The 27,821-nt window shown below is 41.8% G+C and overlaps 1 protein-coding gene across 1 annotated transcript in view; it reads right to left on the bottom strand.

Annotated features, from left to right (window-relative positions):
• LOC126198594 (15-hydroxyprostaglandin dehydrogenase [NAD(+)]-like) overlaps positions 1-26,706 on the bottom strand; it is a 273,410-nt gene extending 246,704 nt beyond the window's left edge. Inside the window, exon 1 of the mRNA XM_049935044.1 lies at positions 26,574-26,706. Coding sequence (XP_049791001.1) covers positions 26,574-26,666 — 93 coding nt within the window. The 5' untranslated portion in view covers positions 26,667-26,706. The remainder of the gene's footprint in view (positions 1-26,573) is intronic.
• Between the last annotated feature and the right edge of the window lie 1,115 nt (positions 26,707-27,821).

The raw sequence follows: 27,821 nt of genomic DNA, 5'->3' as shown, positions 1-27,821 counted from the left end.
TGCGCAATGTGGGCGAGTGTGGTCTGTGGAAAGCGCTCTGTGAAAACTCACCACATTGACGGCAATTATCAATTCCCAGTTGTCCTCATTACCGATCCCAGCGTTGTTTATGACGATGTCGAGGCCTCCAAACGTTGTCGACGCTTTCTTGAATGCTTCTGTAAACAAGCAAAGAGAATTTAATAAAGTGCCAGGTATAAAATCCATTCCACTGAGTGCTTTCATTCCGAATTTTTCTTTATTGAAGGGGAAATACTAGCAGCGTACCAAACATCAAATTGATATCGCACACCTCGTGTCCGCGATATGGCAGACAACGTAAGCTCCTCCAGGATTTGATAAGAGCAGAAATTCCCCTAAGATTCATATGTAACGGAACTGTTGCGGCAGTTGTCCACGGCGGACTGTATCAGCAATGTCCAGTTTCAGAAAAAAATCGGAAATCCAGATAAAACGCAGACGTAAAGGTAGAGGAAAATTCATTCCAGAGTTATCTCCATACGCAACAAGCCCACTGCCGGAAATTATACCCTAGCGTGAGAAGTTACGACACGTGGACAGGGCTGAACAATCGGGGTAAGCAAGAGGGTTATTGTGGAGATGGACGCTTGATGTCGTCGGATGAGCACATGTCTGCCGGGGTTATCTCCATGAGACTTCTGTAATAAATTAATTTGATGTGCCAAAACAAAGATCCGTTTGTGTCATGTATAACTATTTATTTAAAATCCTTGGTGTATTTTTGTTATTCACTTTAAAAATAACTGAGGCACGTAAACTATTCCTGAATGCAAATAGTATTCGGATGCCCTTAAGTGTTTATTTTATAGTAGCCCGATAGAGATCCTATTACTAATGATATGCCGGCCGCGGTGGTCTAGCGGTTCTAGGCGCGCAGTCCGGAACCGCGCGGCTGCTACAGTCGCAGGTTCGAATCCTGCCTCGGGCATGGATGTGTGTGATGTCCTTAGGTTAGTTAGGTTTAAGTAGTTGTAAGTTCTAGGGGACTGATGACCACAGAAGTTAAGTCCCATAGTGCTCAGAGCCATTTGAACCATTTGAACTAATGATATGTACAGAATTTATCTCTTTCAGTTTAAATTACGTTCGGATATGATTGGTTTGGTGACGTATCAATTTGCGCGCCATGGCGCGCTATTACATGCTGATTTGCGTTCTTTACAAGTCGAACCTAGCCGTCGAAATTTCTTGTCATGAAGTCAGATTAATATTTTTTGTTTAATGAAAAACATTTTGGATGCATTATATTTCATATTATCATAGTCTGTCGTCATCAGTCCTTATCAACGACTCTGAAATGATCACTACGAAATCAGAATTTATTTTGGCCAACAGTAGGTGTGTATTTAATCAAAATTGAATTTTTTATGATAGATCATTGTTTGTCACGCTTCTGTTGTGGTTGCTTGGATGTATTCCGACTCCAAACAATTCCTTCTCGGAGGAATCAAGTACGATGGACGTTTCGAAAGTAAGTTGCGTCATTGCTCTTGAAAGAGAAGATGGTCCGCCAAGTGATACAAACAAACGGCATTCGAACCCACGTCAGCTACTGGTTCAACGACGAAAGCCGCCTCAGCGAAGGAGGACAAAGGCATGCACAGAGCGCAGAAGAAGGGAGAGTAGGAACATACTGATGTGTCCGACGTTATTCGAGTACAGATCGCGATGGTTGCCACCCTCACCAAAGATAGGTCCGCCATTCGACGAGAGGGACAAAGGCTCTTGAGTGAAGGTTTTGTGCTCTTGGACAACAACGCAAAACCACACACGGCAATGCTCATAAAGGATCAGCTTCGTCGCTTCGGATAGGAAAGACTGGATCAGGTGGACTACAGCCGCGATTTTGGCCCATCGGACTTTCATCTGTTCCGAGCACTGAAGGCCCCACTTCCAAACCAATGCTGAGGTGGAGCAGGCTGTGCGATAATTCCTTGCGTCATAGGTGACATAGTTTTACCAGAGTGGTTCTCCAAACTGACTGCACGCTACTACAAATGTGTCAATGTCGGTGGCGATTATGTCGAAAAATAATGCAAGGTGTATTGTTCGTAATGCCATGATGTGTTTGTTTTTGGCAGTAAAATTCCCATGTAAAAAACAATACCGAAACATACTTTTGGAACGTCCCTCGTACGTTCACGTCTATTCAGTTACGTTTCTTCCTTTATTTTGAATGGGACACATTACACTTTGTGTGAACAAGCTATTCCGACACGACGCACACGAAGTAACGTCTACGTTGTGTGTGACTAGTTATTCCACATTATTATTGTTTTATAGTAAACAGTGAAATCTAATAACATCTTGACTTTTTCCATTCTTATCGTCAAGTGTGTCATGAAATTAATAGTATTAGTTTAATTTACAACGCTTACGTTCATTATTTGTTATAGAAAAGCAGTACGTGAATACTTTCTTTTCCTGACTAACTGGCTATCGACAAAGGCTAGTTGTCATGTAAATTGAAGTGGAGGTGGGAGGAAGAAAAGAAAAGGGAAGGAACTATTGATGTCAGCTGCATCAGGACTTTATGCGGAATCAGCGACGACGAGTGAAAATGTGTGCTGACCGGGATTCGAACCCGGCAGTTGCGTCAACCACCGCACTACCTTCACACAGCGTTTATCGCAATTGCGCGGACTATCTCGGCACTTGTCTCGGCCGACCCACATTTACATCTAGCGCCACCCATCTGCTCTCCAGTGTGAGGTACTTGTAGCGTACAGATCACCGTGTGCCAAATTTTATTACACTGTGTTTTATTGTCAGATCAGAGGGCAGCGGCAGATTTGCCGACAAATCTGCCATCTATTTTAAGCAGCGTTCAAACGAACGTGGTGAGAGTTTTAAGATTATGTGACATGTCCAATTTGTTTGCTAAAGTTTTTAGGCGACATTCTTAACGTGTTAACCGGGTGACTGGATCACCCAATTTTTTTTGTAAGTGGTCACCGAGTCACATTTCCCTGTGCCTTTCTTTTAGCTCTTCTGTAGTTTTACTACTGTTTTAATCCCGTGTATGGCACCTCTGACACTTTCTCCGTTATCTTAAGGCGTGCGAGGCACGGCGACTGTCTGGGTCAACGCGAGTGAGGTAGGAGTGGTGAGAGTCATTTTATAGGTTTCCTCTTCACTGTGTCACAAAACTTTTAGCCATTTTATCCACATTCGCTTCTTTTAAGGTGTGCAAGGGCGCTGATAACCTCAGTGTTAAGCGCCAGTAAGCTTCAAACAAACAGTCGAACGTCACTGTGCATCCGCACTGAAGGTGGTGGATTCATTGCCATCGAGGCGAATCAGTTATATGTACGCGTGGTGTCTGTTCTTTCGAACATGTCTGAAAGAAAAGACACCACGCACTTATATGAAGGCTAAGTAAATAAATTTAAAAAATAAATCTGCGTTTCTCTAAGCTGTATTTATTTTTCTACTTTTTTTTATAAAAAGAAAACGTTAAAATACAATTCATCCAGCTTAAGTCTATCAAGGAACAGCCTCAGATTTTTCGGAACAGCTGCTCTATATTACGCAGAAAATCCTACGGAAATATATTCATCAAATAAAGAGAGGGTAGTGAAATTCCAAGCATTCAGAATGACAGGAATTATTCACTACATTGTAACAATTACATCACGTAAGAAAAAACTGCGGCACTGAGAATAAAAGGTTGGATGTTAATATAGCTTTATACACGTACACTCTATCGGCGAATATGTAAATGATTAGAGCTGAATTCTCTGTGACAAATAGAACGACCACCTGAGTGGGTTATTGTCGTTCGTATTTAGTGGTATTAGACTGGAAAGTTGTACAATAAAGGTTGTAGTGGTAATCCACTAAATTACAGGCCCTTATCATTAACGTCCATATGCAGCAGGATTTTGGAACATTATTGTGTTCGAACATTATGAATTACCTCAAAGAAACGGTCTATTGACACACAGTCGACATGGATTTAGAAAATATCGTTCTTGTCAAACACAGCTAGCCCTTTACTCGCATGAAGTGTTGAGTGTTACTGAAAAGGGATTTCAAATTGATTCCGTGTTTCTAGGTCTCCGGAAGGCTTTTGACAGTGTGCCACACGAGCGGCTTATTGAATATCGTGTCAGTTATGTGACTGGATCCTTGATTTTCTGTCAGAGAGGTCACAGTTCCTAGTAATTGACGGAAAGTCATCATGTAAAACAGAAGTGATTTCTGGCGTTCCCCAAGGTAGTGTTATAGGCTCTTTGGTGTTTGTTATCTATATAAACAATTTGGCACACAATGTGAGCAGCCGTCTTCGGTTCTTTGCAGATGACGCTGTCGTTAATCGACTAATAAAGTCATCAGAAGATCAAAAAAATTGCAATACGATTTAGAAAAGATATCTGAAAGGTGCGAAAATTGGCAATTGACCCTAAATGACGAAAAGTGTGAGGTCGCCAATATGAATGCTAAAAGGAATTCGTTAAACTCCTGTTACACGATAAATAACTCAAATATAAAGTCCGTAAATTCAAGAAAATACCTAGGAATTACAATTACGAACAACTTTAATTGGAAGGAACACACAGAAAATGTTGCAGGGAAGGCTAACCTAAGACAGCATTTTATTGGTAGGACACTTAGAAAATGTAACAGATCTACTAAGGAGACTGCCTACACTACGCTTATCTGTCCTCTTTTGGAATACTGCTGCATGGTGTGGGATCCTTACCAGATAGGACTGACGGAGTACATCGAAAAAGTTCAAAGAAGGGGAGCACGTTTCGTATTATCTTGAAATAGTGCAGAGAGTGTCACTGAAGTGATGCAGGATTTGAGGTTGAAATCATTAATACAATGGCATTTTTTGTTGCGGCGGAATCTTCTCACGAAATTCCAATCACCAACTTTCTCCTCCAAATGCGAAAATATTTTGTTGACACCGACCTACGTAGGGAGAAACGATCAGCATGATAAAATAATGAAAATAAGAGCTCGTACAGAAATATATAGGTGCTCGTCCTTTCCACGCGGTAAACTAGATTGGTATAATAAACAATTGTGAAGGTGGTTCGGTGAACCCTCTGGCAGGCACTTAAATATGATATATATGTAAATGTAGAGCAGGCCTGGTAGAGTATATAAGGTGCGCGAACAATGTCAGATGTTGAGTAATGACTGAATAACACGGAGTTGCCGCATACTCTTGTGAGACTGCGTTGTCAGCAGCTGAAAGAGTGTCAAAAGCGGGTCATTGTGGCTCCCTATTTGACTGCTGGTCGAATCGTCTAATATCCAGATCATTGGGGCTTTCAGATGCGGCAGTAGCCAGATAATGGACTTCATAGGAACGCTTGCCTGTCGTCAAGGTTACCGTCGACCAGATCTGACCATCACAGGGGGAGAACGCCGTATCGTGCCCCAAGTTCATCTTAGCCCCGTTACCTTCTGCACCTGTCATCCCAGAGTGATGGCCTCCCTTCCATATTCTGTGTCGCCTTGCATCAATGTTTGGAGACTAACGCGTGGTCGTGTGGTAGCGTTCTCGCTTCCCGCGCCCGGGTTCCCGGGTTCGATTCCCGGCGGGGTCAGGGATTTTCTCTGCCTCGTGATGACTGGGTGTTGTGTGATGTCCTTAGGTTAGTTAGGTTTAAGTAGTTCTAAGTTCTAGGGGACTGATGACCATAGATGTTAAGTCCCATAGTGCTCAGAGCCATTTGAACCATTTTTTTGGAGACTAACATCAACCAGTCTAGGGAACTGCTGCCCCCGGTCTAGGCTGCCATTGACACCACAACACAAACGGCTGTTTTTCGGGCGGCGCCGTGGCCGGGAAGCATGGACTGCTAATTAAGGGTGTCGTATTGTGTTCAGTGATGAATCACAGTTCTGCACAATCCCAGTTGACATCAATGAAGATAGCACATTAATTCTTCCTTCTTCCTTTTCATGCCGCCTTTTACGGAGTGTTGACAACATCTTTACCCTTCATTTGGAAAGATTGCACTGATTCATTAGGACTTAATCATCTAGACGTAGAGTGCATGTGTGGAAAGCCAAAGGGCGCTGGAATGAGTACCAGTCGAACCACGAAAAGTTTTCACTCTGTCTTTCACCTAGCCATGGTCCGCCCCCGGTAGCTCAGTGGTCAGTGTGACAGATTGTCAATCCTAAGGGCCCGGGTTCTATTCCCGGCTGGGTCGGAGATTTTCTCCCCTCGTGAACTGGGTGTTGTGTTGTCCTAGTCATCATCATCATCTCATCCCCATTGACGTGCAAGTCGCCGAAGTGGCGTCAAATCGAAATACTTGCACCTGGCGAACAGTCTACCTGACGAGAGGCCCTAGTCACATGACATTTATTATTACCTAGCCGTGGAGGGAAGATGGGCCAGGGATGACACTCTGTTAGACTGTAGGTCCCATTTCGCCGGTTGGATTACTGGAGTTGTATTAGGGACACTCAAGTCATTAGGGACACTAAAGTCGCTGAAGTGGCTTAATTGAAAGACTCCCACTGTGTCATTCAGCCACACGAAATTATTGTTATTATTATTAGTATAATAGTTCATTAGTGCTCCAGTCGCTTCTACTCACCCTTGAACTGGTCAGCTTTGGTGACGTCAGCGCAGATAAAGATGGCGCGCTTCGCACCAAACTCTGACTCCACCTGCGCTATGGCCGCCTTGCCTGCTGCCTCCGCAATGTCCAAGATGGCGACGCCCTGTTTCACAAATGACGTTTAAATATCCAGCGAGTAAAGAAACTCAATGTTCTACAAAATTAATCACATTCGTCGTATCACATCTGTCGAAAACCTGAAATTTCCAAAGAGGTGGATCTTCTAATGTTCTTGATATAGGTGACATTAATTTCAAAAATGGCTCTGAGCACTATGGGACTCAACTGCTGAGGTCATTAGTCCCCTAGAACTGAGAACTAGTTAAACCTAACTAACCTAAGGACATCACAAACATCCATGCCCGAGGCAGGATTCGAACCTGCGACCGTAGCGGTCTTGCGGTTCCAGACTGCAGCGCCTTTAACCGCACGGCCACTTCGGCCGGCGACATTAATTTCCAAAGTCGCCTTCCACAACAGTTTAAGCATGAAAATGCGTAGATTTACTGGTTTTAAACAACAGTGTACAGAGCTCAATATACTAAATATATACGTTTTGTAAGTTACTAGCTGACAAACCCATTGTTGCCTGGATGTTCATTTCGCCGATTTTCTGTTATGAACAGAAACAAAAATGAATTATAACTGAAGTGTTATATCGAAAAACTTTTGTTTCCATGCAATCTTCAAAATTATGAAACGGTCATACAAAGAAATATGCATTAATTACAAATGTATAATTACATCTGCATAGTGCGTCTACAACGCGATTTTGTAAACGTCTCTACGGCAGCACTTATTCATAATTCTATACCCGGTTACTGTTTTCGGCTACAGGGGTTAGCATTTCACAACTGAAAGCTGTCAAAAGCACTACCAGGTGTCAGGGATTTCTTTAAGTTAACTCGACTGTAGAAGTGTCTTAGTAGTAAAGAATGAATTCTCAAAATTTCATGTATGATGTACATTTTTTCACCCATCTCAGTGTTTATGAACTCATACTCTTGAACTGGGTATCGTACAATGATGTATTTGTGTAGGTACATTCAGTGGTATATGTGGATAGTGTCTGCGACATATGTTGTGAATAGAGTTAGTAGCAAAGAAGTAATAAATTTAAACGGCATAGACAAAGCGACAGTTTTTCACAAATCTCAGTGTTTATGATGTCATATCTTATGAACTATGATAAGTAGGTGGTTTTTACCCCAAGAAAGATCGTTGCCTAGCGGTAAGTGATACGTGTACCAAACTTGGTAGAACTCGATCCCATGGTTTCGGAAGAGATGTGGATCACACATACGTACATACATACACGACACATATACACACACACATATATATATTTTCATAATATGTATGAATCTTGAATACAGTGTGCTAGAACAGGCCAGGCTATCATGAGTAGGTTTGACATTCAAGTCTATACTCGCTTGCCAAATTCGTCAACACCACTCTTACAATGGGTCCAGTCACTAATCACACACTCATTAATTGTAGGCAGCAATCTGAGGTTAAAAGTTTCGTTCCAACGAAGTAGTGATCAGTCCCGTGCTGGTTGCGTTATGCTGTGCCATTTCCCCACACTCATTAAATTTCGTGTTTGCTAATCACGTATTTAGTCTACGAGGTATCTGACAAGCGTGAACTTGTTGCTCCGGTGTATTTAGACCTGTTCCAGAGTTGCTGTTAACTATAGAGGAGATAAGATGCCAACTGTTGGTGATTGTACATACTGGTGGCTGCGACAAATTGATATCTGGATCAATGTCTTTGTGGGATATAAGCAAACGAATTAGCAAAATTGCGTAGTTACTGTCCGTGACGTTTGGGCATTCGTGTTCAGCGAATCCATATACAGGTTTTAACGAGTTTAAGTGCAGATATTTCTATGCATGGCACCTTAATATGCACACACATCAGTGTGTTGGTTGTTTTCTCTACTCCAACAGTTTCTTGACAAACACATCACAAACTTTAGGACCTGATGTTTTCTGCATTGTAGCAACCAGCCTAAAAACATAACGACTTGCAATAGCTATAATTATTAGTCTGCAGATGACGTAAATACTTATGTAATACTGCTCAGTACACCGTCCTTAATCACCAATAGAAATATTTGCACTTATACCCGTCACACCTTGTATTTTTAGTGTGGTTTTAATCCACTACTTTGTGGGTCAGTCAGTTTCTGGAACTTCTACTGTATTTTCCTCGTGCCAGACACATTGGTAAGCAGGAGAACGTCCTCTTGGAAGACAAGTTGCTATCTCAGTTAAGATGATGGCCAAATACCAGGACTTGGTTGTCCAAGAGCACAAATAAAACAACCCTATGGCATCACAGGTTTCCTCTAGCTTGTATCACTCCTTGCACAAAGACAAACTGAAATATTCTCTTATCACCACTTTTCATTCACATAAAGGCATAAAAGTGATTCTTACAGTGAGGAAGCACCTCTTGCCAGGAAATCTGCTCCAGACGTCCATTTTATCCAAGGTGTTCACTTGTAAACAGGAAAGTACAACAATGTCTCCTTTCAGACAGATGACTTTTAGCAACGAACTGGAGTAATAGTGAAGATTCTGATTAGTCATACTCGCGTTCTGAGGATAAGCAGTAATAAACCGGCTGTTCAAACGCTCCAGTGTGATTTACTTTATCCAATACACTACTTTCTTCAGACACCTAGCTTCCACATCAGTGAATAATTATACTACTTCCTTACATGCTTAACAAAGACAGGTCACCAGTTTAATTACTTACCTTACAGATTCAGGAATTGTCCCTGGTGACCCACCCCTGTTTATGGTAAAAGTTTAGTTACTAACTTTACCAGATCTGATGATGGAAGATAACCTGCTCAAAAATGTGCGGTGAGTAAATTCACAGTCGCAGAGGTCGAACAACCACGCTCGTCATTACTTCATGTTTACAAGATGGCTACTTTTATCAGTACTCTGTGGAGACTGAATAAAGAAATGTAGCAAAAAACAGTCAAATGTTTTGTGAAAAGATTGATCTAAAAGTTAAAATAAAATAGATTAGAGAAAAATTTGACATGCTTTTGAATGATGTTACAAATTATGGATGACAATTCTAACACAGAAGCAAATATATGGTTGACTTTCATTTGCAAATATTTAAAATCATACACAAGGAACTGTAACAAATGGAACGCTCATACGTTTGTTACATAGAAAGAGCACTATGTAGACGGATTGGAGCTGCTCTCTGATTTACGATTCCAATTTTAATCTATTCATTATATTCATTTTTTTGCTGGGGAAAGTTAGTGAGCAAGAATAATGATGTCGGCAGCAATGGTAAGGGATACATTACTTCTTGTACTACGCACATTCTCTTTCCAGATATTCGAAGGATTCTGTATTGAAAAATTTTTGAGACTGAATAACTCTCGAAACTTATTTCAACCTTCTAGTATAGGTTATAGAAATGTATCAAAGCCACACAACAGCAGATTTCACGACCCACAGAATCCATCATACCAATATCCTCTAGTATGTTTTAAAATTCTTCGATTCTACGGTAAATCTAAACTTTTTAACTTGTGAATCGGCACCCCATGTGCTGTACACGATTTTGCGCATTATTCAAAGATGCGTCAAACGTTTCACTAATCTATTTTATTTCTTAGTTTTGGAGGACTAAATTTCGCAAAACTTTGACCTTGCTTTTTTAATTTCTTTAATTTTTAAGTTTTGTTCAGAGAACATGGAATCTCATTGACTAGAACAGAATTGTCTTCACTGACGAGTGCTGCTTCGAATTGAGCCCCTATAACTAGCGAAGACATGTCTGGAGATGACTCGAACAGCAGTGGGATACCAACCCAATTGTCGCCCGCTATACAGCCCGACAGCCAGGAATGATGGTCTGGCTATTTCTTTTCATATTAGGACCGCTTTGGATGTCATCCACAGCGTCCTTACAGCACAGCGGGACGTCGACGATATTCTACGCGCCATTTTGAGCACTTCGTGGCTTACATTTCAAGAAAGCGATGCCCGCCCGCATAAGCAAGAGTTTCTACCTCGTGCCGTCATGCTTGCGAAACCCTACCTCGGTCAGCAATATCGGCGGATCGCTCCCCCCCCCCCCCCCCCCAATTGAGAAGGTTTGTAGTATAATGGGGCAGGGCTCTTCCATCAGCTCCAGATTTTGAAGATCTAACGCGCCAGTTGGACAGAATTTGGCACTATATCCTTCAGGACGACATCCAACAAGTCTGTCAACCAATTCCAAGCCAGATAACTACTTGCAGAAGTCTCAATTTGTGAAGCTCTTTCACTTGAATGAATCATCCAATTTTAATGAAGCTGTAATCACCTTTTTGTCTGTACGCTCACATTACTTCTAACGATTTCCTTCCCATTCGGACAATTTCTTTGTGGTGCGTGTTTCTTTTTCTTAGAGAGTACTTAAATATCGATTGGTATTTTACTATTATTAAAACTATATAGATCAAGGAAAAGCAGATTTGGTGGCATTTAAGAATTCAATGATTAACTTATAATTTTAAAGACACTAGAAAGTATCTGTCTGGTCGATTTCACTACACCAATTACAGTCAAATTATAAATCTTTTCTAAAGTGAATTTTCATCCTGCAGCATTGCGTGCATTGACTTGAAACTCCCTGACAGATGACAACTGTGTGCCAGACAGGGAGTTCTAACAGGAGACGATTATCTTGCATGTTCAGGTGCCCTAGAAACTGAGTTACCCAAGTACAGCTTACGACTCGCCTTCACAGCTTTACTTCCGCTAGTACTCCGTCTTCTCTCTTCCAAATTTATATCCTTTCTTCCAGGAAGAGAAGCTGTGAGGATGGGTCTTAAGTCTTTTTAGGACAGATCAGTTGGTGGAGTACTTGCCAATGAAAGACAAAGATAACGAGTTTGAGTCGCAGTCTTGCACTGTAAGTCGATCCAGGCTAGGTAGTGTAAATGTGTGTTAATTGGATCTGTTATCTGATATAAATGATTTAAACATCCTATAAAATAATGAATTAAGAATTCAGTGACTACTAAATGAAACAAGAATCACCATTAATTAAATTTTTTACATCGAAATGACTCATAAAACATCTGACAAGCAAAAGCAATTCTAAAGTAAAGCCTTGGCACATTTGAATAAATAATTGTGTGTCAAAATGAAACAATCACATTTGAAAAGTTGTATATTGATAATCGTGATGTTACTATAAAGGACAGATAGCACTAGAGAAGGGAATGCGTTGCATATGTGGCCGGAGTTAAGAGCATATTGGTCATACGAATCTGAAAGCAGGTCTTTAGAGCGAAGCAAGAAGTTATTGAAATTCCATAAAAACGACATTGCTGGCCTTGTGGATCATAACACTGCCGCATCTCGATCTCACCATAGCAACCTGTCGGTGGAGGCTGAAGTGGCTGTAGAATCAGTCATTGGCGGTACACCAACGACTGACAGCTGCGGCTAAGTTCATCTCAGCCCAAAATCTTCCAAAGTCCCTAAGCTCACCTGCCTGGAGGCGGACCCTTCCGGTGATAAAGGCAAGAGGAGGAAATGTCTGACCGTCAAGGCTGCCGGAGATGAAATGATTTTGTAACGACTATTTACTGAACGGAAGACTTGTATGTCCTTGTTTTGCGTTCTTTACTTTTATCGGATTGGCTGGGCCACCGATATTTTGAGCGCCAACCGTTGAAAACAATGCTTAAAACATGCTGGTCCCCTTCCCTGATTTTTGATTATGACAGTTAACCAGTAATGTGCCTCCTGTCATTTATTACTGGAAAAAGCCATCTCGCTCTCTGTCTCTCTCTGTATGTAGCCAGTGAAGTGGGACCTTAACAGCACAGTCGAGTTTCTCTCTGCAATTTCCAGTTTATTTGCATTAGCCAATTCTTACATTGCGTAATCATTTAGTTTTCGTGGACCCAACCTTCAGCGGCATTCCACTTACAAAGAGGTCCCAAATGTGGGCGCTCCCTCCATTTTCAATACGCTCTCTGTGACATCTGAAGATTTGCAAAGAAATACAGCTTTCAATGTTTTGTTCAAAATAGTGCCTTTCCCAGTCCTTGCTAAGAACAGCATTTTTCCACTGTCCACCTTTGAGTCGTAAGATCAGTCACTGCCTTAGGCCTTACGCTGTGGAAGATCGTATCTACCCGCCTGGTCGGAACTGACCACCAGATGTGGCATCTCAAAGGGAAGTCTTGTCAGCTGAGTGGCACTGACCTTCACCTCTGTCAGTGCATCCTTCTGAGAATTCCCCAGCCCGTGGTCCCCCTGTCTGGCTACGCGACCTTGCTGCTCACCCGAGCGCTGGCAGCTCATCCCAGTGAGCTTGCAGAGTGGCTTCGAACTTATATAAACCATGCAGTTCTGAATAAAAATGTATATTACGTTAATTAACTGCTGACCATCGTCCGCAGCTCGTGGTCGTGCGGTAGCGTTCTCGCTTCCCACGCCCGGGTTCGATTCCCGCCGGGGTCAGGGATTTTCTCTGCCTCGTGATGACTGGGTGTGGTGTGATGTCCTTAGGTTAATTAGGTTTAAGTAGGTTAAGTTCTAGGGGACTGATGACCATAGATTTTAAGTCCCATAGTGCTCAGAGCCATTTGAACCATTTTTTGCTAACCATCACTGGCACTGATATGCATTACTCTTCTCGATGTTGATTAATTATTCCTATATGGTGGGTCATTATGTTCTTATTTTATAAGGAGTATCAAAGAGTTTCCATTAGAGAGTGTTGCTGCAGCGTAAAGGTAACGTAGCACAACTCTAATGCAGGTATACACACTGGCTGCAAACGGTCTCCCAGTAGCCGAACATCTACATCTACATATATACTCCTCTAGCCACCAAGCGGTGTGTGGCAGAGGGCACAATTCGCTCCAAAGTCATATTTCACCCCCTCTGTTCCATTCGCGGGTCGCGCGAGGGAAAAACGACTGTCTGAACGTCTCAGTACGAGCTCTAATTTCCCTTAGCTTTGAGTGGTGATCATTGCGCGTATTGAAAGTTGATGGTAACAATATGTGATCTACATCCTCGGTGAAGATTGGACTTCGGAATTTAGTGAGCAGTCCCTTCCGTTTAGAGCGCCGTCTATCTGCAAGTGTGCCCCACTTCAAACTTTCTATGAGATTCGTAACGCTCTCGCGATGGCTCAGTGTACCAGTCACGAATCTTGCCGATCTTCTTTGGACCTTCTCAATCTCTTGAGTCAGACCCAACTAGTAAGAGTCCCACACAGACGAACATTACTCTAATACTGGACGAACTAACGTATTGTAAGCTATTTCCTTTGTTGAAGGACTGCATCGATTCAGGATTCTACCAATAAACCTCAATCTAGAGTTCGCCTTACCCGTTACTTGTGTAATCTGATCATTCCATCTGAGATCATTTCGAATAGTCGCACCCAGATACTAGACGGATGTTACCGCTTCCAAAGACTGAGCATTTATTTTGTACTCGTACATTAATGGGGATTTTCGCCCTGTTATACGCAGTAGGTTACACTTACTAATATTGAGAGATAACTGCCAGTCAATACACCACACATTTATTTTCTGCAAATCCTCATTGATTTGTTCACAACTTTCATGTGATACTACTTTCCTGTAGACTACAGCATCGTCGGTAAATAGTCTAATGCCGCTGTCAATACCATCAACCACATCGTTTATGTAAATCGTAAAAAGCAGCGGATCTGTTACTCTGCTCTGGAGCACACCTGAAGTTACGCTTGTTTCTGTTGAAGTCACCCCGTTCAGGACGACATACTGCTCCCTGTCTATTAGAAACCTTTCTATCCAACCGCTTATGTCATCGGATAGACCGTAAGCGCGCACTTTTTGGAGCTAGCGACAGTGCGGAACTGAGTCGAACGCCTTTCTAAAGTCGAGAAATATGGCATCAGTCTGGGAGCCGGTACCTAGAGCCTGTTATATATCATGCACAAAGAGGGCCAGCTGTGTCTCGCATGTCCGCTGTTTCCTAAAACTGTGCTGGTTTCTGCAGATGAGCTTCTCAGTGTCTTAAAAGGCCACTATATCTGAACACAAAATATGTTCCATGATTCTACAACAAATCGATGTCAGTGAAATTGGCCAGTAATTATGTGCATCCGATTTTCTATATTTTTTATGGATTGCTATGACATGGGCCTTCTTCCAGTCCCGTGGAACTTTCCGCTGTTCCAATTATCTCTGATAGATGATGGATGAGAATGGTGCTATATTTGTAGCACGGTCAACATATAATCATACGGGGATACCGTCTGGGCCAGATGCCTTCCTGGTGTCTAAGGATCTTAACTGTTTTACAATCCCAGATACACTAAACACTATGTCAGCCATCCTTGCGTTTGTTCGATAATTGAAAGGGCGGATGCTGCTGCAGTTCTGTACCGTAAACGAGTTTTTGAAATCTAGATTGAGAATTTCTGTCTTCCGTTTATCATCATCAGTTGCATTACCCGTAGCGTCAGCAAGAAAAGGTATTGAATTATTTGTAGCGTTCATAGATTTTGCGTACGACCAAAATTTTTGGGGGTTATTTATAGAATCAGCAGATTAAATATTAGTTTCAAATTTATTAAAAGAATCTCTCATTGTCCTTCTTAGAGCTGCTTTCATTTCGGGTTACTTCTGTTTGTCAATGGGGCAGTGACTACGTTTAAAACGACTATGCAATATTCTCTGCTTTCTCAGCAACTCCCTAATATGTTTGTTGTAACAAGGTGGATCCTTTCCCTCCCCTATATTTTTGCTAGGCGCATGATGGACAATACCTTCAAATTCCGACCAAAGATGCTCAATATCTTTAGGTCCCGCTGTGAATGCTTGGAGCTGACTATGAAGATATTCATTGATGACACTTTTATTTGCTTTCCCAAACAAGAAAACTCTACGCTGTTTCTATTTTTTTTTTAAACTTCCACTGACATAGAAGCCACACCGACATTATTGGTCGCTAATACCTTCTTCTAGATTAACTTCCTCAAAAATATCAGGTCTGTTTGTCGCCAAGGTATCTAATATGTTCCCATCTCGAGTTGGTTTTCTAACCAATTTCCAGTCAATGATAGGTTCAGTTGGACCAGAGGACCAAATCTGTTTCATGTAAACAAACCCACACCATTATGGAACAACCACCAGCTTACACAGTCCTTGTTGATAGCTATGGTCTATGGCTTCGTGGAGTCTGCACCACACTCGAACTCTATCATCAACTCTTACCAACTGAGATCGGGACTCATTCGACCAGACCACAATTTTCCAGTCGTCTAGGGTCCAATCGACATATCGTGAGTTCAGATCCAACTACTATTCTGCGTTCCGTTTATTCCAGTCCTGCTGCCATAATCAATCCAACACCTTACCTGTGAATGATCTGAGTACAAATAACAGCCCAGCCAAATCAATGCCCTTTTATACTTTGTGTTCGCATAATAAAACCAGCTGTATACGTGCATATCGCTATCCCATTACTTTTCTCACCTCGTCACGGGATTAGTGTGGCTTTCGTGTATTTCCAACATCCGTGCAGTAAATGCTTTGTGAAGTACAGTGACGTTATTACCAAGTGCGTCCAAACAGGACCAACGTGCTATTGGATTTGTTGGCAGCCGAAGGACCAGCACCGGTAGACGAAGAATGTCTGTCGAAAACCACTGATGTGGAATGGTGCACCAAGTTACACGTGAAACACAGCCCTCTCTGTCCCTCCATGAGATCCCAGCGCTGCATACAACGACGCGCAGGTTGATACCGTGTTCATTGACTTCGGGAAGACATTTAAAACCGACCCGCATTCCAGTTTGTGAAAAAAAAAAACATACGAGCTGACAGGGTATCAGACCAGACTTGTGACTGGACTCAAGACTTGTTTTGTATGTTAATCGGGGGCCTAGAAACGACGGAGAGGCTCCGTCCCCGCCGCAGCCGCAGTGGTCCACGACCCCACGACGACTACCACAGTCCACTTCAGCCCTACGCCGCCCCACACCGAACCACTCTTTCAGGGATATTGGATTGGGCCGTTTGGGCCCCGGTGGAACCCCCCCCCCCCCCCCTCAGCCTCGAAACGTCTCACACCAGACGAGTGTAGCCCCTATGTTTGCGTGGAAGAGTAATGGTGGCGTATGTGTACCTGATTCGGAACAAGGGGAACCAGACCGCATTCGCCGAGGCAGATGGAAAACCGCCTAAAAACCAGCCACAGACTGACCCTCTCACCAGACCTCGAGACAAGTCCGTTAGGCGGATTCGTGCCGGAGACAAGGCGCTCCTTCCCAATCCGGAAAGCCGTGCGTTAGACCCAACGGCTAACCGGGTGGGCATGACTCAAGACTTAGTCGCAGACAGAACGTAACGAAATAAAGTCGACAAATGCATAGGTGATTTCCGTAGTACCCCGAGGGAGTGTGATAGGACGATTACTGTTCACAGAGTGCATAAATAATCTATTAGAAAGCGTCGGAAACTCTTTATGGCTGTTAGCAGATGATTAGGTTGTTGCAGAATGACCTACAGAGAGCTGATGAATGGTGCAGGCTCTGGAAATTGACCCTGATCGTAAATATATTAAATGAAATACACCGAAGAGCCAAAGAAACTGATACACCTGCCTAAAATCGTGTAGGGCCCCCGCGAGCACGCAGAAGTGCCGCAACACGACGTTGCATGGACTCAGATAATGTCTGAAGTAGTGCAGGAGAGAACTGACATCATGAATCCTGCAGGGCTGTCCATAAATCAGTAAGAGTACGACGATTGGAGACTTCTTCTGAACAGTACGTTGCAAGGCATCCCAGATATGCTCAATAATGTTCATGTCTGAGGGGTTTTGTGGCCATCGGAAGTGTTTAAACGCATAAGAGTGCTCCTGGAGCCATTCTGTATTTATTCTGGACGTGTGGGGTGTTGCAATGTCCTGCTGGAATTGCCCAAGTTAGTCGGAATGCACAAAGGACTGGAATGGATGCAGGCGATCAGATAGAATGCTTACGTACGTGTCACCTGTGAGAGTCGCATATACATGTATCAGGGATCATATATCACTCCAACTGCACACGCACAACACCATTACAGAGGCTCCACCAGCTTGAACTGTCCCCTGCTGACAGGAAGGGTCCATGGATTCATGAGGTTATGGCCATACCCATACTCTTACATCCGCTCGACACAATTTGAAACTGTATTCCACTCGGCTTCTGATGTCTCGCTCGCTAATCTTCTGGTGAAGCTGAAGGGCGTCAGCCGTTCCTCCTCTCGTATCATTTTGGTGGTTTTGACTAATTGAACCCGGCAGACTATCTTTTCTCTGCCTATATGTGCCAGTATTTTTCATGCTCATATTTTCCGTTCTAGGGAGGAAGATCACGCTGGGAACTGAAAGTATGTGTCTTTATTCTCACCATAACCAGAACTGACAGTCTACATCTACATCTACATGGATACTCTGCAAATCACATTTAAGTGCCTGGCACAGGGTTCATCGAACCACCTTCACAATTCTCTATTATTCCAATTTTGTTTAGCGCGCGGAAAGAATGAACACCTATATCTTTCCGTACTAGCTGCGATTTCCCTGATTTTGTCGTGGTGATCGTTCCTCCCTATGTAGATCGGTGTCAACAAAATATTTTCTCATTCGGAGGAGAAAGTTGGTGATTGGAATTTCGTGAGAAGATTCCGTCGCAACGAAAAACGCCCAAATGCTGTATCTTTTCTCTGACACTCTCTCCCCTATTTCGCGATAATACAAAACGTGCTGCCTTTCTTTGAACTTTTTCGATGTACTCCGCCAGTACTATCTGCTAAGGATCCCACACCGCGCAGCAGTATTCTAAAAGAGGACGGACAAGGGTAGTGTAGGCAGTCACCGTAATAGGTCTGTCACATTTTCTAAGCGTCCTGCCAATAAAACGCAGTCTTTGGTTAGCCTTCCCCACAACATTTTCTATGTGTTCCTTCCAATTTAAGTTATTCGTAATTGTAATTGTAATACCTAGGTATTTAGTTGAATTTACGGCTTTTAGATTAGACTGATTTATCGTGTAACCGAAGTTTAACGAGTTCGTTTTAGCATGTGGATGATCTCAGACCTTTTGTTATTTAGGGTCAACTGTCACTTTTCGCACCATTCAGATATCTTTTCTAAATCGTTTTGTAGTTTGTTTTGATCTTCTGATTAGTCGATAAACGACAGCGTCATCTGCAAACAACCGAAGACGGCTGCTCAGATTGTCTCCAAATCGTTTATAGATAAGGCACAGCAAAAGGCCTATAACACTACCTTGGGGAACGCCAGAAATCACTTCTGTTTTACTCGATGACTTTCCGTCAATTACTACGAACTGCGACTTCTCTGACAGGAAATCACAAATCCAGTCACATAACTGAAACCATATTCCCCAAGCACGCGATTTCACTACGAGCCGCTTGTGTGGAACCGTGTCGAAAGCCTTCCGGAAATCCAGAAATACGGAATCGATCTGAAATCCCTTATCAATAGCACTCATAACTTCATGTGAATAAAGATCTAGTTGTGTTTCACTGGAACGATGTTTTCTAAACCCATGTTGACTGTGTGTCAATAGACCGTTTTCTTCGAGGTAGTTCATAATGTTAAAACACAATATATGTTCCAAAATCCTGGTGCATATCGACGTTAACGGTATGCGACTAATTTAGTGGATTACTCCTACCATCTTTCTTGAATATTGGTGTGACCTGTGCAACTTTCCAGTCTCTGGGTACGGATCTTTCGTCGAGCGAACGGTTGTATATGATTATTAAGTATGGAGCTAATGCATCAGCATACTCCGAAAGGAACCTAATTGGTATACTGTCTGGAGTAGAAGACTTGGTTTTATTAAGTGATTTAAGTTGCTTCACTACTCCGAGGATATTTACTTTTACGTTACTCATGTTGGTAGCTGTTCTCGATTCGAATTCTGGAATATTAACTTCGTCTTCTTTTGTGAAGGCATTTCGGAAGGCTGTGTTTCGTAACTCTGCTTTGGCAGCACTGTCTTCGATAGTATCTCCATTGCTATCGCGCAGAGAAGGCATTGATTGTTTCTTGCCGCTAACATACTTCACATACGACCAGAATCCCTTTGGATTTTCTGCCAGGTTTCGCGACAAAGTTTCGTTGTGGAAACTGTTATAAGCATCTCACATTGAAGTCCACACTTAATTTCGAGATGCTGTAAAAGATCGCCAATCTTGGGGATTTTGCGTCTGTTTAAATTTGGCATATTTGTTTGTTGTTTCTGCAACAGTGTTCTAACAGGTTTTGTGCACCAAGAACGATCAGCTCCGTCGTTTGTTAATTTATTTGGTATAAATCTCTCAATCGCTGCCGATACTATTTCTTTGAATTCAAGCCATTTCTGGTCTACACTTATGTTATTAATTTGGAATGAGTAGAGATTCTCTCTCAGGAAGGCGTCAAGTGAATTTGTATTTGCTTTTATTTTATTTTTATCTGATTTTTTGAACAGGTTAAAGTATGCATATTGTGCTGGTTCCGAGAGAGGCTTTTACTGCTACTTTCCAATGCCTCGGATGGATGGATAAATAGCTGGAACTATTCTGGAATTTGTATCTATCATCACCACCAAGAAATGACTGAGTCCAGCAATTCTACCTGCAATTCCACCTACCAACATGCACTTGCCACCACATTGTGCAATCATTGCATCGGAATGTTACAATGATGTACAGTGAAGGATCAGCTTAATGGATGTTTTAGTGTGCACAAATATAAGGTAATTTATACCTAAATTTATGTACCTACCTTAATTTTTTCCTAATCATAACACCTCTCAGGTTCCTTTCCGTTTGAACTAAAGTAATTACCGAGTGTCCTTACTGAAAGAACATTAAAGCCTAGAGTTTTGCTAATTAATGGCTCTTGAACATAGTAAAAAGAAAGTTAAAGTGAATATGGCAAGAGAGTGAGTTAAAGTAAGTGATGCTTTCTGAAAATAATTTTCCTATTAAAACTGCTTATTAATGTGTTGTTGCCAACTTCAAATTAAAAGTTCTCAAGACTGAGGCTTATAAAGTTTTTCTTAGTAAATGATCACATTCCTGTCTGTAGTAAATTCTAAAAGGTGAGTCAGTTTCTTGCAATTTTGCCAAAATTGTGTTTCACTGTAGTAAAAGTGGAAAACTGCAGTTGTGAAACGTTATATACTCATGTTTGCTAAGTGTATGTTTCTCTTGTGTATAGGAAGTGCATATTAATAATATAACAGGATCCACAGTTTGTCTATAGTATTAATGTTGAGTAACAAGTAACGGAAAGACCATTAATTATGAAAATCATAATTTCTTTCTTCAAATGATAGTGAGAAGCAACCTTTCAGTGGATTCCAATTAACTTTCATTTTAAATAGTAAAGTATTTAACTGAGAAAGACTTAACCTATATGCACTTAATGATTCTGCAGTGAATGTTAATAGTAATGTTATAAAGACCATTCAGTTTGAACAAGCCCTGAAAGTAATAGTGTGTTTCGTCATCTATTATAATTTTACAAATAGTTTGTGCTGCTCTAGCTGTTTGTTCCAACCTTAACGTTAACATATGCAGGTGTCAGAGTTCATTGCACTCGCGTGTGGCCAAGTCTAGGTTGTGTTTGTCCGTTAAAGTTACGCATACCTACTTTCTTAAACGAGAACGTTAATCTTTCTCTTGCCTAATTAGGCTGGCGACCGTTTTCCATTATCAACTGAACAGTGCAGATAGGCAAAATTTTGTTTGTTACTGTTCAAACATTTACGTAATTCTGACTTTCACTTCCGATAAGCCACCTCCGTTAGGTACAATACGGTCAACATAATAAAATTCCTCTCAGAGGGTAACACTGCTCTGATGCGTTATACCATAATTACTCTAACAAAATAATTCTGTTTTGCAAACTGCCTCCAGCTTCGAGGTTATGGTATAGCAGTAGCGGACGATAGTGTTATAAGGTATATTTTCGCTTATTTTTCGAGGATTTGGGGATTACAATATTCAGTCTCGCTACGACAATTCTGTGTTCACTAATCCCTCAATCGGTTTTGATGCTCGTTATTAACTCAGTACTAAATGTACCCGTTACCACCTATCAGAAACATGGATTCTTGTTCACCTTGAATGAATGTGGGCATAATAACAGTTGCATGCAACTAGGCAAATTCAGATGAAGGCCCTTGGTTTAGATTCAAGGTAGCAGCATGAGAAGTCACTTTAAGGTTATTTTCGGAGCCAGATCTGGTAGCGTCAAGTTGGCGCCGCTCTGTTTTGCCAGAGGCGGCTGTGCTTTATCTACACTGACAGGAAAAAGTCATAACACCAAAAAATAATTTCGTGAATACATTTGTGTAGGTAACATATTTAAGTGATTAATATTGTAAGATCACAGGTTAATGTAGGTGCGAGATAAGTCAATACAAATGTGAAATGCTGGTACATTAATAATCGGCGTAACCATCATGAATACAAGTACGCAAACGTGCATGGTTTGTGTTTGTGCAGGTGCCGGATGTCAGCTTGTGGGATGGAGTACCTTGGCCAGGCAGTACAGGGACGGATAATGCTGTTTGTGGATGACGCTGGAGCCCTCAGGCCCGAATAAATAATGTTAACTGCAGTGTTTGTGCACAGTTGGCGCTCAGCTACCCAAACTCCTTGTTATAAGGAGAAGTGAACCTCTGTTATCCGAAATGCGGCCACTTTTAACGTGACACGTGATACAGGTGGAACCTTTTTGCGAGCAAAATGCGAACATCGCACTTTATTGCAGAGTCACTTGCAGTTTCTCTGGAGCTAACATCTGGGTTATGGACGAGAACATCCTTTAGACTCGCTCCGCTCGTTGCAGGCACATTCCGATAGCAATTTTTTGCAAGTTAGCTGAATTGTCGTTCTTATTGGACACCGCCTGATGGAGTATTTGTGCGTACAACTTAACTGCTATCTTCAAGTCCCTTCTCAATTCTCCATAAAGAAGCATTTTTTCTTATTTCGTGAACCACATTTATTTTTTTTTGGAGACCAACCAGCACTCGATACACGTGAATGACATGGACAGAATTTAACATTAATTTCCTCTGTGCCCCATTCAAACTGGTATCTCAGCCCTGCAACACTCCGTTTCCTCCTTCCTTATCTGGATATGAAATCAAGAATTTCCGCATAAGGAAGCGATCGATTTCATATTCAGAAGAGGTAAATATATTACAAATATCTTAATTTCTTCGAAGCTGGCCATCGCACGTCGAAGAGTGAACCGTCGCTGCATTCGCCTCTTTTAGAACTGTGATACTTGCAGTGGAAAGTACTTTAGGTGCATTTGAAACAACGAATTGATAACAATATCTCTGCGATTTATATGGCTGTGAAAAGAGACCATTCGTCGTTTACTGAACACTTTTTTACATCTTCACAACTCATCGGAGTAAAAACAGAATTAAAAAATCTTAAACGCTTCCGGAAATCGTTACAGAGGGCAAGCACTGCAACAAACGTGTCTGAAAAGGAAGCAGCAAGCAGAATCACATTTGGTGGGTGGGTGGGTGGGGGTAGGGGGGTGCTTGGTGCTTCCTGTTTGAGTTAGGAACATGAGGTAGAAAGTTTTTGGATTAGCCCGGACCAGCGGCCATTTGTACAGCTACTCGAACATGTCTTATTGCAGTTGTGGCTCATCGCGTGGAGAACCGGAGCCCGGCGTCCAGCAATATTGTCCGAATCGATTAATTCCTTTTGAAAAAGATTTCAATTAGTCTAAAATTAATGTTCAAGTAATGGCACCATCTTTACGTGCACCGTTCGGATTTTAAGTGCAAAAACAGCCATCCTTAACTAACTCCGGACTGGAGCGAGACTGATAGTTTAAATTTGGTCCATCGGTGCAACAGACCTTAGTCTAAGAGAAATTTTAAACGTTTGAAAAGAAATCTTGCTTCGCTTGGATTTTGCGTGCAAAAAACACATTTTCCTGGGAGGTCTTTGAAGCACGCCACTTCTATACTTTAAACTTGTACGAATCGGTTCAAACGTTCCAAGAAAGTAGATAAATGGATACAGTCGAAAAGAATTTTTTTACCGAATAGTCTTTATCTATTAAAGAAATATGATGGTTTAAAGTTGACGATACGTTGCACGTAAAATTCGTTCTTAACTGAACTCAATGAGCGGAAAGGTTTTAAAGGAAATAAGATCAATTGAACGGTTTGCATACACAGTTGAAAACAGGTTCTAAGACGTACATCAACAAAAGTGAAACTAGGGTAATAGAATGTAGTTTAATTAAAACACATGATGCTACACGACTCAGTTTAGGAAACGAGGCAATAAAAGTAATTAATGAGTTTTACTACTTGGGCAGCAAAATTACTGGTAATGGCCGAAGTAGAAAGGATATGAAGTTTGGACTAGCTATAACATAAAAGCATTTGTGAAAAAGAAGAATTTTTTAACATCTAACATAAATGTAAGTCACCAGTGATAAGATCCGCGACAATTGTAAAGAAAAATCGAAACCAGGTTACCTGTAGAAAGCTTTCGAGAATAATATAATGGTGCAAGATATTCGAACTTCTGAGGGAAATAGGGGTAAATTATAGGGATAGGCGGGTAATATACAATATGTACAAGAGCCAAGAGGGAATAATAAGAGTGGACGACAAAGAAAGAAGCGCTCGTATTAAAACGGGTGTAAGACAGGGATGCAGTCTTTCCCCTCTAGTGTTTAATCTATACATCGAAGGAGCAATGATGGAAATGAAAGAAAGATTGAGGAGTGGAATTAAGATTCAAAGTGAAATGATATCAATGATACGATTTGCGAATAAATATGCCAACCTGAGTGAGAGTGAAAAGAATTGCATGATATGCTGAATGGAATGAACAATCTAATGAGTACAGAATATGGATTGAGAGTAAATCGAAAAAAGACGAAAATAGTGTAAAATAGCGGAAAAGAGAACAGCGAGAATCTTAACGTCAGGATTGATGGTCAAAAAATTGATGCAGTTAAGGAATTGTGTTACCTAGCAGCAAAATAACCAATGACCGACGGAGCAAGGAGGACATCAAAAGCAGACTAGCTCTGGCAAAAAAGGCATTCCTGGCCAAGAGAAGACTGCTAGTATCAAACATAGGCCTTAATTTGAGGAAGAAATTAGGAGGAATGAAACATGGACTGTGGGAAAACAGGAACAGAAGAGAATTGAAGCATTTGAGATGTGGTGCTACAAGCGATTGTTAAAATTAAGTGGACTGATAAGTTAAGGAATGAGGAGATTCTGTGCAGACTGGGAGAGGAAAGGAATATGTGGAAATCACTGACATGGAGAGGAGACAGGATGATAGGACATTTATTAAGACACGAGGAAATGACTTGCATGGTACTAGAGGGACCTGTAGAGGGCGAAAACTATAGAGGAAGACGGAGACTGAAATACATCCAGCACATAATTGAGGACGATGGTTGCAAGTGCTGTTCTCAGATGAAGAAGTTGGCACAGGAGAGGAATTTGTGCCCCCCCCCCCCCCTCCCAAAAAAAGACTTGTAAGTTTCTTTATTTCCTAAAAGGAAAGTACAACCCGGCTTCGAGATTGGCTCAGTAACTGCGGGGGCAGTGCGGTGGATTGATAAGCAAAGGGCCTAGGTTCGATTCCCGACCGTGTCGGAGACTTTCACCGTTCGGGGAATGGATGTTGTTTTTTCCTTACGTTCATATCGTCATAATTGACATTCCTCTATTGCGGTAACTGAATGGAGGTCCCGAAAGCCAATTAAAAAAAAAAGGAGAGAGAAAACAAGAATCATTTTCGGGACCTGTGTCCCATCTTCAGGTGCCGCCTATCCCAATTATCCCAATTGTGAGCATTAAAAAAAGTAAACCGAACTTATAGTAAAATTCTTAAGAGAAAACCCCATGTTCGTACACAAAATGTGGTTCCATAAAAGTCGAATAACTGAAGGTTAAACTAAGTTAAAATAGCGTATCTCTGGTACATGGCATAAAATTGAACAGCTGTAGCGGATCTTATTGTTGATGATAAATATCGACAGTTGTGGATGTCCCGTCAAGAGAAACATAGATAAATGTAAGCATGGGGAATTCTTCTCTGAAGATACTTGTGTAGAGTGTAGCCTTCTACGAAAGTGGACGATTAGTAGTTCAAGCAAAAAGATAATAGACACTTCTGAAATGTGTTCCTATAGAGAAATGGTGAAGATTAGATGAATAGAGGAGGCACTTAATAGAACTGCAGAAAAAAGAAAACTATGGCACAACTTGACCAAAGACGAAATAGATCGATAGGACACAGCTTGAGATATGAAAAGAATCGCCAATTAAGTAATGGTGAGGAGGAGGGGAGAGGCAGGCGGGGTAAAATTGTGGAGGGAAACCAAGGATCAACACGGTAAGAAGGTTAAAATGAACTTTGATTACATTAGTTATTCGGGGAGGAAGAGGCTTGCACAGGGTAGCATAGCGTAGAGAGCTGCATTAAACCAGTCCTCGGGCTGAAGACAGCAATAACTGCAACAACAAGTACTGTCTACAATACACTATTTAAACCTGATGTTTATTTTTTTGCTAAACAATGCCTCAGCTTTTGACTCTTGTGCATCGGCTAGTCAAAAGCGTCCGGTACACGCTGTTGTTTCTCCAACATGTGCTCTGAAATCTCTAGACTCATTAATCGTCTAACGTCGAATGCGCCCAAATGCAGAACATTACAGCGAAATGATCTTGATGGAAGGCAGAACAAACACATCTCCGTATTTTAAAATCATTTTTCTTCGGTTTTAGTCGTTCGAGGTGGTGTGGTTCGTAAAGAGTAACAGCGTGCTATCTCCTGACTGATCCCGACGGTTCATCTCGAGCAGTCAGTGCCAGATGTGGACACCCACTCACCTTGAGTCCCGCCTGGAGGAGGTGCTTGACCATCTCGAGGCCGATGCCTGAAGCTCCCCCCGTAACGATGGCCACCTTGCCCTGCAGCTCCATGTCGGTGTTCTGCTGCTGTGCCTCTGCTGACGACCGCCTGCTGTCGCTACCGCTAATATTTGTCGATACCAGCCACAGGCGCTGTTATGTAACACGTAATCTTACAGCTATCGGTATGCAAATGTTGTTCATTTGTGTAGCTGATATGGGCTGTTAGGTGCTGCGTAGTTGCAAGTTAAAGCGTCATTACGCCGACAAAACACGGTGACTTTTTACGCAGTCGTCTATTTTCGTCTCTTCCATTACTAATCTTATCATCACTCCACTCTCACCCCACCCAAAGGTATCTGTAAACAGTAGTAAACACCGAGCTTTCGCCTTTGTTCGTTTTATTCCTTACATCGGTCTCGACTGACAACGTACCTGGCTTTTCACGATGTCATATTGGGTTACTATAAATGATTCATTCGTTTTCAAAGCTCTAATTTTTCCGAAGTATTTCATATACAAATATGACTGAGGCACGAAGAGAACTATAAGTCAGCAATTTTACATACTGCAAACTACAAATGTTCGACGACTGCCACTCTGGCCACACGACACATGTCCAAGCTGTAATAAATTTCGTTCCGTACCTGAAGCATTTTGCATTCTCTGAGTTGTTCCATTTACGTACTCTCAAAGAAAAAAGTCACAAGGCATAAGTCAGACGACCTGTATGGCCAAGGGAACAGTCACCTTCACCAGTACGATCAATCCAATTCCTCTTTTAGATAGTGACAAACATCGATGTTCCAACAAGGGGGTGCCCGTCTTACTGCAAAATCTCCCACACATTTTTCTGCGGCATACCAAGCCTATGGCTAGCACGGACAGCTGATGTTTTGGACTACGTGCAAAATTTCACGTCACACTCTCTACTGTTACATCTGGTAGACCGATATTTTTCTGTTAACAGAGACAACCAGTGCACCTAAATTGTCAATACCAACGCACAACTCTCTGGCAACTGTTATTTTATATAATTCCTTATAATGCACGCTGCACTGTTGTAACAGACAGGCATCTCGCATACTCCGACTTATAAAAACCCTTTCTTTTACTTTATCGCCATTTCGTAGAGCTGCAACACGCTTTTGAATTACTACAAAAACTGGTAGTACCAGTTGCATGATTGACAAAGTGGTAGGACAGCACTTCTGGATATTGGTGGAA

Source organism: Schistocerca nitens, chromosome 8 (genome assembly GCF_023898315.1).
Source record: "Schistocerca nitens isolate TAMUIC-IGC-003100 chromosome 8, iqSchNite1.1, whole genome shotgun sequence".
Taxonomy (NCBI): Eukaryota; Metazoa; Arthropoda; class Insecta; order Orthoptera; family Acrididae; genus Schistocerca; species Schistocerca nitens.
Note: the sequence above shows the minus strand (reverse complement) of the source record. Positions and strands in the feature narration are given on the sequence as shown.